The 11,619-nt window shown below is 37.3% G+C and overlaps 1 protein-coding gene across 8 annotated transcripts; it reads right to left on the bottom strand.

Annotated features, from left to right (window-relative positions):
• Nucleotides 1–95: 95 nt before the first annotated feature.
• LOC113705283 (uncharacterized protein At4g10930) lies at nt 96–9,947 on the bottom strand. 8 transcript variants are annotated; one of them, XM_027227082.2, is made up of 15 exons: nt 9,776–9,947; nt 9,594–9,676; nt 8,665–8,750; nt 8,123–8,213; nt 7,846–7,895; nt 7,643–7,712; nt 6,965–7,074; nt 6,441–6,506; nt 5,424–5,983; nt 5,238–5,321; nt 4,981–5,095; nt 2,631–3,864; nt 2,467–2,541; nt 647–1,714; nt 96–455 (listed from the first exon to the last, which is right to left on the bottom strand). In XM_027227082.2, the coding sequence occupies exons 2-15, from the start codon at nt 9,660–9,662 to the stop codon at nt 237–239; spliced, it is 3,897 nt and encodes a 1,298-aa protein (XP_027082883.1). In that variant the 5' UTR covers nt 9,663–9,676; nt 9,776–9,947; the 3' UTR covers nt 96–236. The 8 variants fall into 8 exon arrangements, with proteins under 8 accessions (XP_027082883.1, XP_027082884.1, XP_071918503.1 ...); XM_027227083.2 differs by having other exon boundaries at nt 9,788–9,945; XM_072062402.1 differs by lacking the exon at nt 7,643–7,712.
• Nucleotides 9,948–11,619: the final 1,672 nt, after the last annotated feature.

Here is an 11,619-nt window from a genome sequence, read left to right as displayed (position 1 = left end):
AAAGGGAATTCCGTGCGTTAGCAAGACTAATTGGGAGATCATTTATGGGTCTGTTCCGGTGCTATGCCAGATTTAAGGTTTGATAAATTCCATGGTTCAGTGGCAAAAGGATTCATGAATATCGAATTGCATATCTACAATTGCCGTATATTGAAAGCCCGTTGGCTCTGCATATTAAGAAGCCTCTTTACATGACCATACAAAATTGGTGGACCAGCAAACAGTCTGATGGCTGCCTACTGAGCTTTTGCTGTTTGCTGGGCAGCTTCGACATACTGCTCAGCAAGTTTCTTCACTTTCTCCCCTTCCTTGATGAGAAAATTTGCATTTTGTTCTTTTGAGTGATATTTCATAACTTTCTCAGTTGTTTTTCCTACAGCCCATCTGTATTGTTCAACAGTGATAACACCGCTCTTGCACAATGGCCGGATATGCTCTTTGATATATGCTTCAACCTGTGTAGAAATATATAAGTGGATTTATCAGAAAATAAAACATGGATGGACATAACCGGTGAAGCAGTTAAAGAGTAGAGTGCCACTATGCACACAGTAAAATGGTGACAGAACAGCCTTTTCGTGTTTTTACTTTTTAATCGAGTGGAGCTATTGAAAATCCACCAAACAAATGCATTAGTGACTAGTACCTTCTTTGATACAAAATTACGGCTGTCTGATAGCTTGTTGGAGTCCACAGTAGACATCTTTTCCTTCCTTTGCACCTTTTCAGTATTTTGGGAATGACTAGGTGAATTTACTGATCCGACACTGCCCTGGTGAGCTTCGCTAACTGCTAAATTCCCACTCTTGGATTCAGATGTCTTTGCCATTTCACTGGATCCATGACATCCATTTTCCATCACAATCTCTTTACCGGCTACCAGTTCGCATGGTTTGACTAGTGCTGTCTCTGGATACTTTTCAATCAGTGGTTCTTTGTCCGGGCCATACAATTCCTCACATTCAGCAAGAGAAAGCTCCCCATATACTTCATCAACTCTGGTGTTCTGTGGTTGGTTATCATTTGCCCTACCATCGACAGTTGAATTCCCAGCATCTGTAAGGAATTCATGACCAGAGGAAGCCATTGTAGGTCCAACACCAGCTGATCCTTCATGATCACATATATCTTGGGAGCCATTTGATGCATCGGGGTTAAGAGTGGAAAAAAGAACTTTCATTTTTGACACCTCTTGCTGTAGCTTAGAAATCTTTAGAGCACTTGCACCAACAAAGTAATCATCTTCCAAATCATAATCAAAATCACCATAAATATCAAGTTCTGGTTGAGAATCCATTTCGAATACATTGTCTGGGCCATCAGATTCGCTCTTATTCAAGAAGCCAGCATCCTCCTTAATTTCCTCCACTGGTTTAGATGGACTATTTGGAGGTGTATCAGACAAAAGCCCAGCAGTTTTCAGTGCTTCGTTAACCTCAAGATTGGAATCATTGGTTACTTTTTCTCCATCACTAGAAACTCCTGAAGTCGGAGGACTTGTTTCTGCATCTCTACTCAAGTTCATGTTATCAGATCTACGTGATAACTCCTGTGAACACAAATTTACGTAAACCAGCTTGCTGTTTGACTTATCAGCAACCTCCTTTTCAATATTAATAGCATCAGCAACTGCCAACTCCGTTTCTGCAGTTCTGCGTATAATGGATAGATTTGCTTTCCTCAAAAAGTGCTCCAAAAGGCGGTAAAGTTGAGCCTGTGCAATAATTTTTATGCAAACCATCAAGACCTTGAATTGACAGCTTTCAACTATTACATTTCAGGAAATCAGAATTCCAGGAATCGAGATTCTTAAGCATGCCAAACAGGAAAACATGGGTTATGGTACTGATCATTATACATATTATCACATATAAAGGTCTTAAGGCTTTTCAAAAGCTTGGAAATACTTTTAGATGAAAGGAGATTAACTGATTATGCTTTCAGCAAATCCATGCTGTGTATCTACATTAGTTTTCAGTGAGGTTGAAGTTCCTACAAAACTTGTAATAGCAATGCAAAAATTAGCAAAACTAGTAGGGCAGTAAGTTTAATTGCAGTAAAGACAGAAGAATTATAGTTGAAGGTGCAGGAAGCCAGACTAAAATCTGTAGCAGAGGTGAGAAATCCCAGAAGAGCATAAAGATGTTGATATGCAAAACTAGCAGCCTGAAAGTCCTAACAGTCACGAGAATGAGGATTGCAATTGCATTTCAAGCATTAAATTGGTTTCATTAGCCATATCATACAATAGCAATTCTAGTAAAATTTTGGAGCTAGTATTGCAAAAACCAGATATTTCTGGCTCAAAAGATGCTACACGTCAGCAGTCAACTCAAATAATTATCAAATACATCTTATTTTTTGATGACCAAGTAATGCTAATAGCAATTTTTTATTCGTTTTTTGCACTAATTTCTCGGGTTAAGTCTCTGAAAAGAAGGCTAGAAAACAACACACACTGTTTACCTGCCTGACTGCTATAGGGATTTTATTGTGGCGAATGGGTGCCAAACTTGGTCGCATATCTTTCGGTAGCTGAGCCTGCTCAATTCAGTAAAGGAAAAACATGTTTTAGCTCCCCAAGTGAAAAGAGAGGAGATATTTGTAACATAAATGGAAGTATCACATACTAATAAAGGGAAATTTCCTTTAAGCATGACACTGTCCTCTTCCTTTTCTTGCACCCCAGTAGTAGGTGTTACAGCTGTTTTTCTAGCAAGAACTTCTAAAGCCCATTTCCTCTTATCAGTCTTCATGCTACCAGTTGCACTAGTGATTTCCTGCTCAGAAGCTACCTTTGAGCCACCTAATTTGGAGGTGGATGGCCTCTCTGTGCGATTGTTTGGACACGATTTAGTTGAAGCAGCTTCAGCCTTAACGCCTGAGGCACCCTTCTTGGTCCCATTGCTGTCTGAAATTACAGAAACAACTGGTTTCTTTGAAACCTCGTGTTTCATTGGATTGACTTCAAGTTTTTCAGGAGTATTCTGCTCCTGATTTTTTTCAACTGCATCACCTTTGGAGGCTGAGACAGGCCTGATGTTATGCTTCCTTGGGAAAATAGAAGTATCCGCTAAATACAATCTTGAAAGAATCGAACTTGCCTCGCCTTCTTTATGATGCTTGATTTCCTTGTTAACAGTATCATTTCGCAGGACGTCAAGAACAGATTTTAAGGTTTGAATTTTTTCAGGCCTTGATATGTTTGAGCAGCGATGTTTCCAAAACTCAACTTCACAATCTCGAGTCCATGCACGTCTTCGTCTTCCCCCCATCCCATATATTTTCTTGGTTAAATTTTCACGTACCTTCCCCTTCTGCAATAATGCCTTCTTTGCCTTCAAATCTAGAGGAGGCTTCTTAGTTTCTGCCACCGATCCTGACACAGCAGCCCTAAAAGCAGCCAGGAGTTTTGGATCAAAAAGACTTTCTCCAATTTCTTTAGAGGATTTATTCCGAACAGCTTCCCTGATTTCTTTTCTCAGCTTCTGAACCAGTACGGACGAATCTGCATCCTCATCAGTTCTCCTCATGATCTTTTTCACTCTCAAACCTGCTGCATTTTCTGATTTTTCCCTTTTTCTAGATGATATGTTACTAGAATTGGCATGTGCTAACGGCTTTGGACGTCTACGACCTGTCTCCTGAACTATATCCATTATAACATCACTAACATTTTTCTTTTCCGACGCACAAGTTGGTTCACTATTCTCAATATTTGTTGTACTTGAAAACTGTCTAGAATCATATGGAACAGGGTCTTTCAAAGGAGTCAACTTAGTTCCCTCAATAGCCTCAACTTTGACTTTCTTGAGAGGAGCATTAGCATCAATTTCAGCCTTGCATTCTCCATCATCCAGACTTCTGCAAACCATTAGGATCATTATGAGAAACAAGATAAACAGTTAAAATATAAAGAAAACCTCAAAAGGAAATTTGGTTTCACATGTTGTAAGATAATACATTACATTGACAGAAGTTTTCAAACATGAAGCACATAGCAAGCTCATACGGGAACTTTACCTTCTCTCAGTTCACACACATACAATTGATATCAAAATCAGCACCGGAAGTCTCACAGGACTATAAATGTAGATCTAATCAAAGCTATCTTTCCAATTCCATTTGTCATCCTAAAAAGATAAGTATTTTATTTCCTAGATTACATTTGGCTACTCAACACTAGATTAAATTTTGGATACTCGACACTTCAGCTGGTTGTAAATCCCCCACTCATAATATGGACTTTCTCCCATGAGATTCCCTTCGGTAATTTCCAGCTATCCCACAGAAGGGTAAAGTTAAGGAAAAAGCCAGTTTCCAAGATAGATGAATCCAAGACAATATACAATTATTGCCTAACCATGACTCTCAATCTTGGACTACAGATTTATCAAGTCACTAGAATCCATCAAACCAGTGACTAAACATAAATCAAACTCTTAGAGATCTGAGAACTTGTACAGAAGATTAAGAATGGTAATACACTTTATCTACTATATCTATAGTATTTGAGAAATATACTTATCTGATGAGAATCAAAGAAGCTCTAATTTGAGCTATTTGTACTAAACCTACTCTCTGACACTAACATGCAGTGTACGAATGGACCGATATTTTGTCAAAAGATTCACATGTTCATTTCATAAGGTAATCAACTCCAAGCACAAGTTACTATCAACTCTAAGCACAAGTTACTATGTAAAACTTGATCACTTCATGGATCTATCATTGCTTTGGAGGCTTCTTCATAAGTAAAACGTAGGGTCTTTTCAAACAGCACATTACTTGAGCACTGCAGCACTTAAAGTACCAGGCAGGCATATGAGATGCAGTCCAAGACTTAGAAGCAATCTTGCCTATGCCAATACTTGTCAGTTGTCACCCACAAAAGACAGTTTTTCCACATAAAACAAAAAGCGTCCAAACATTAGTATTCAGAGTTCCAGTAATAGCACAAATTACGAAAAGAAATATTACCCAGTATCTTTGTGCTTTCTCTTTTCACCACTAACTAGAGTAGTATCATCATTTTTATCAGGCATCATCCTGCCTACTGTAAGTATCACCTCTTCATGAGGCACCATTCCATCAGCTGGAAGCATTCAAGTGAAAAGGCCATAAGCAAGCCACATAAGAAAGAGTTGCACAAAAGCTTAGCCACGCTAATTTGGTAATTATGCTCCAAACTGAAGTATAAACCACAACGAAAGATTTAAACTTCATCCTTCTTGTACCTGATAAGAGATGTCCTGAGCTGCTTTTCTGGTAAACCAACCCAAGCTCATGATCATCCATGGATGTATTATTTATCATGTCAACTATTTCCATATAAGAAAGGCAAGTAAATAAAAAATTGCAACATCTTTATTGGAGAATGTTAGGAAGATCTTGAAAACGAAAAAACTATGAACACCAATTACCAGTTGAGGATGAGTTTACTGATAAACCCAGATGAAGGTCTAAACCAGATTTAGCCATTTTATCCTCAAGAAGAATGGAAGAACATTTTGTTGAAGACATTCCAAGCTTATTGACAAGTTTTTGTTCTCCTGTTTCTTCCTTATCAGCTTTAACAGTCAAATCAATGGAAGGAAATTGTGAACTGAAACAAATATCCCCTGACAAGGAGAGTTTTAGTTCCTCTGACTCAGACTTTGGTACAAAGCCAAGCCTTTCACTGGATAGGTCTCCACATTGAGGAGCAAATGCAACATTACTTGACAAGGAAGCATCAGCTTTTGTGTCGGTTGTGAAGTCCAATGTTGAATGTTCTCCACCTGGTTCTTCAGCCCTTCGGCTTCCCTCAACAACAGAGACAACAACAGCTGTCTCACCAGCATCAGCAACAGATACTGACACCTTTCCAGAAAAAGCTGCTTCACCGGAGCCCCCACTTCTTGCATTTTCTGGCTCATGCTGGTTGCCTAACCTGGGTACTAGAACACCATCTAATTTTTTAGGCAGTTGATCAACTAGACACCTGTATCAGCTACAAAAATTAGTTCAAAGAAAGCAAAAGAAAGAACCTTAATGAAAAGTCAACTGAAATAGATAACCAAAATGAAAGTAACTGAGCTGGAAAGATAGATCAATCAAGATTAACTAACCCAAACAAGGAAAGCGTGTATCATAAGTGAAGAGATATACAATTTTTATTGGGTTGAAACTTTCTTATTGTTCAACAGATATTAGCAAGAAATTGTAACCAGGACTCACTTTCAATTGTTAGTAATACAGCCAGAATTTCCCAAAACGGGTTATAACAGTAACTTATTTTGCCTCATTTTGTAACTTATTGCTGCAAAAGAATTAACATTAAAAAAAAAGAGGTCTTAAAACAGAAAAGTAATCTTGTGCCCCAATACCATGCAGTGGCTTTTGATTTTGGCAAATGCAATGGTACTAATAAATGTGACATCCAATTCCCAGTTAACTACCTTGGGCAGAGCCATGAATTCTCACATGCACCTTCGGGATCAAATCCAACACAGAAGGCGTGGTACCTGATTAATGCACACAATAAGCAATTAGGAAAACAAGAACAGAAAAAATTTCAAAGATCATCAGACACAGAAGAATTTCTATGTCAAAAGTATCAGACAACATCTATTACAACAAATTCACACTTTTCCCTGAAACTTCTCAACTGGTACACTTCAGGGCCATTTATTGTCACAATTGCACATCTAGCACCATAGCCAACAATCATGTGGCAGCCTGGCAGGACCCAATATGCTAATGCTAAAGAAAGTAGTTCCAGTCAATGCCTTTTAACTTTCATTCAGAAAGTGGCCATTTCATGTGACTTAAAGCATCTAGTTTCCATTTCTTAGATGTTATTATGTAAGCTAGCAATTCATTGTTCACGTAGATAGTCCCCAGAGAACTTAAAATTCATTAAGATACAAGGATTCAACCTGTGTACAAAATGATTAGGCTTGACAAAGCATATTCTACATACCATATATCACATGAATCACAAGCAATTGATGTGTCAAGGTTTGAATCTGCTTCCATTGCTGCAGATCTACTTCGAATTTTGCAGCCATCACCATCCAAACAGACAACTGCCTACAAGATGACAAAGTGCATGGCAATTTCCTGGTCATAAAAAGACTTGCACAAAACTGAACGCCAACCAGGTAATAAAAAGCAAAAAGTATGAGGATCTGGCCAAATATACTAAATATAGTTATACTTTCCATGTATTTCCCAAAGAAATAATTCAGCAAAAGAGCAGTAATGCAGCACATCCTAAAACTTCATTCTTCACACCAAATGAAGAAGTGACTATCCTGCACATATTTAAATAGTGTTCTTCAAAATCATATTTCTTCAATAGGCATATGCTTTGTTTCATCATCATAACTATTTTTCGAAAGACCCATAGGAAGATGCAGTATGTGGCAGATCCTGAATCATGACATAGTCATTATAAACTCAATGTTGAAGCAATCTTCTCATGTTATCAAATAAGCTAAAATCAATTACTAAATTCACAATGCCAGATGTGTGTATCTTCATCTAGACCTTTCTCTAATAGATAAGGTACAAAGTTAATGATTTCTGAAAGTTGGTAGACCATTGATGGCATTAAAATCACAATTCCATGAACCACTAGATGACTTCATTGCCTTACATTTTCATCAATATAATATGATGGAAAAGAAAGAGTGTTATTCTTTCCTTCAATGCACCAATCATCATCCCTGCACAGACCAGACAAAATACAAATTACAATGTCTGAGACACCTAATTGACAAAAACAACTGTAGCACTTTCATTCGATGAAATAGTAGCACACACTATAGAATACTGAGAGCATCTAGAAAATAAAACTACCTGGAATATGAATCCTCATCAGTCTTGTTGCTACCAATAGTATCATATACCTTCACAATTAAGAATCATGCATCAGCAGCTTCTTTAAAAATTTCTTCAAGAGCTTTTTTAACAGGCTCTATGACAATTCTCCAAGAAATTACAGCACAAGGACCAAGAGAATGAATAAGCATTATCCAGAGTAAATAGGGTTTTGGCCAGAATATAGTATGAAAATCAACTAAAAGGTGGTCATAGAAGCAATAACCAAGAACCGTCTAACATTTTTGTTACTCACAGGCACACATGTGATCAATTGAAATTCATTCTGGCAAAGCGGGCATAGATTTGTGATTGTAGCCCAGTTGTCAATGCATGTAAAACAGAACCTGAAATTTGAATCATAAGCTCAGGTCATAATTTACATGTGATCCAGACAAGCTGGATTAACTTCAAAACTAGTAACAGAATCAGGAGATATAGTTCCACTAAATTGCATCTTAACTAATCACATTAACCAGAATACGAATGTTTGATGTCTAAAAATTACCATAGGCTGACTACCATAAGATATACATGTCAGAGTCACTAAGGACTATGAAAACATAAATCAGAAAGTTAAACATATTGAGCCAATATTCATGACAATATTGCAGGAGTATGGATATGTATTTAGTACACCAGCAAAAGGATACTAGTCTCTTCTGAATAGACATAAGACCAGTAAAACAACTGAGTGACAAATACCACCAAGGGCCCCCACCTCAGCCAATCCTTGCCCACCCTCACCACCAGAAATACAAAAAAGTTTAGTGCTATATAGAGTGATCAAACACATACCAGTGCTGACAACAATCAAGAACTCCTCTGTCAATGACAATATCCATACAAATACCACATCTTTCACCGTCAAAATTCATATATACCTGAAAAGAAAGAAGCCCATTAGAGGCACAATAACACACATTCACCATTCTTCAGCAAATTTATCAAAAATTGCTTATCTTGTCAATGTCACAACACATAGAAACTTATATTATGATTAAAAAAAATGAAAAACTAAACACAATCATCAAAAATCAGAGTTGAAAACAGAAGGAAGCCAGAGAAAATGAATCAATTTTTTTGGAACATTTTGGAGAATAAACTGAAATTTAGGGCACTCCCCGAAAATCTGTATCTGACTTCTATGGCAGTATTTGAATTTCATGGTCATAGTTCATCTACAAGATACTGGGAAGACGCCGCATGGGGTTGAATCAAAACGAAGTCACTTGTTACGCAACTCAAGTTCAGATTAATAGAGATCATTAAGAATTGGCTCATCGAATAATCAAACCCAGCATGAAAACAACTTAATGTTTCTTGGTTTCTAAAGCTCACCTTGGTAAGTATAGAATGTGATATATACAAACAACAACAATTAAGCTACTCGAGCTTGATTCGAGCTTGGGTTGATAAAAGCTCATTCCACCCAGGGCTTGTTATAATCAAGCCAACAATCACACCAGTCAGGAATGCAAATTTCAAGCTTGATAAGAAATCAAACCAAGCTTAGAATACAGGAGTTACAATCCTATGAATTGCTCTTCATAGCAATAACTTACTCTAACAATTAGCACTAAACCGTAAGCTAAGCAAGTAAACTAGATTATTAAAGTTTTACTCCCGAGATCAATTTTTTTAGGGTCTGAACAGTAAGAAGAACTAAACCGTGTAACCAATTTTACTGCCTCTGGTGATGAAAATGAATTAGAAAGAAAAATGACCTCATTATTTTCATCAATTCTATAGCCTTCATCATCCGATGTTCCTTCTGTAACCAATTCCACATCCATAGCTTCGTATAGACCTGAAATTTAACCCCAGAAAAAAAAAGATGCGACTTTTGGAGTGAAGAAAATGAATTAACCAATGTAAAATTGAAACGCAATTTATGATCGCCTCGTACCTAGGACTTTACCAGTTCTAGCAGTGAATAGCAGTTGAAGCTGTAATGTGCCCAAAGATTAACGGAGAATAATAATAATAATGGGGAAAGAAAAAAGAAAAAAAGGCAAGATCATCTGAGAGGGAGAGAGAGAAAGGGGGCCGAGAAAGGGGGACTCACAGGCCCCCATTGTCTTCGTTTAGTATCGTACATGGTTCTTGCAAAGTGGCTAGCAATGGGTCCAAGCTACCAGTCCTGTTTAGCATTTTAGGGCCTGTACTCAAGCCCATATAATGAGTGCTGCGGAAAGAAGCCAATTTATTGGCGATGGCCCAAGATGAAAAAATAGCTGCCTTGAAGATGTGTAGGGGCCTCAATTTGGTCGTGGAAACACCGCTTCCGGCCCTTTCCTTGTATATTCCGGTCAGAGTTGATAATGCCATTGCCACCGCTCGACGAGCCCTCCTCCATTTCCTTCGTTTATTTTTTAGTAAAAATGCCGAAAAAATCACTCAATTATGTAAGATTGCACCGTCCGGTCACCAAATATTTTCTTTAGCCGACAAGGTCACTAAACTCGTAATAGTGTATCTTTTTTGATCATTTTGTCGAATTCTAGTGTTAAAATAGTTGAAAATGAAATTATACAAATAATACGCTTAGGTTTTTAACACCAAAAATATCTCACAATCTTTTCGAAAAGGGATGAATTGAATGATAAAGAAAAAAACAGTATAAATAAAAAGTCTCAGATTTGATGTGAGATCTCTCACTTATACTAAAAACAAAAAACAAAAAAAAGAAATTTGAAAAGAGATTAAGGATCTTCTCATATTACGATTGTAATCTTTAACCGTGCTCGGAAAAAATGGGTCAAAATCTGAAGAGAATAAGTGAAGTTTGAAAATTCAAAAAGCCCTCAATCTTTGTTTCTAGTAATATGTATCAAAGACTGTGAGACATTTTAGTCTCTGAGAATCTAAAAGTGGACTGGTCACATGGATGCATTTTCAGCTATTTTAGTACCGGAATTCAAAGAAATGACTTTGATGACTTTTGCCAAAAAGAAAACAAAAAAAAAAGGTTTAATGACCAAACGATATAATTTTAAATAATTGAGCGATTTTTTTTTTGTTTTTTACCATTTGCTCTTTATTTTTTGTTATTAGTGTGGTTTGTGTGCGCACAAACAAGGAGTGTAAAGTGGACATAAATAACAGTAGTGTGTTGTACTTGGAAGAATTTTGTATGTCCTGCTACTGGGGAAGAAAATTAAAAAAAAAAAAAAAAAAAAAAAGCTATCTCATGACTTTGTGCGCGTCTTCTTGCTTATTTTATTAATCCAAAGACCACAGGATTGGACAAACATCACAATTTTTACCAAAGAAACTAGAAAATATTTATATTATTCGTAGCAAAATAATTAAATAAAATAAATGGGTGACTAAGGTGTCGTTCACCTCAAGGCTCAAACGGACCGCGTCTCGGTTGGGAAGGTCACAACTGGCGAAGCTTCTCTGCAATTCTCACATTGTGGACGGTGATGTATTGGTATTCTGTTACTTCTCTCCTGCTGCGTAAATTCGAACATCACCAATAGCAGAAACACAAATGTCCTTTTGCTATCTACCAACAGATTGATGCAAAATTAATTGTCAATGTAGTAATGTTCATAAATCAACTCGTTTAGGTGAGTTGGCCATGAATTTTAAATTTCTTGTTTGGGCAAGGGTCGCTGCTGAACTGTAGTGAATCCAGAAAGTGCACTCTTCTGACCTAAAGCGTGGACAGAAGAGGCAGGACCCGTGGAGGGGATAGAACTTAGAAGGTGCCTTGCTAGCAGTGTAATAGTTCTAAATGACCAT

The sequence above is a fragment of the Coffea arabica genome, chromosome 8c (assembly GCF_036785885.1).
Source record: "Coffea arabica cultivar ET-39 chromosome 8c, Coffea Arabica ET-39 HiFi, whole genome shotgun sequence".
NCBI classification, from domain to species: domain Eukaryota; kingdom Viridiplantae; phylum Streptophyta; class Magnoliopsida; order Gentianales; family Rubiaceae; genus Coffea; species Coffea arabica.
The sequence above is the reverse complement of the archived record's forward strand: the minus strand, read 5'-3'. Positions and strand labels throughout refer to the sequence as shown.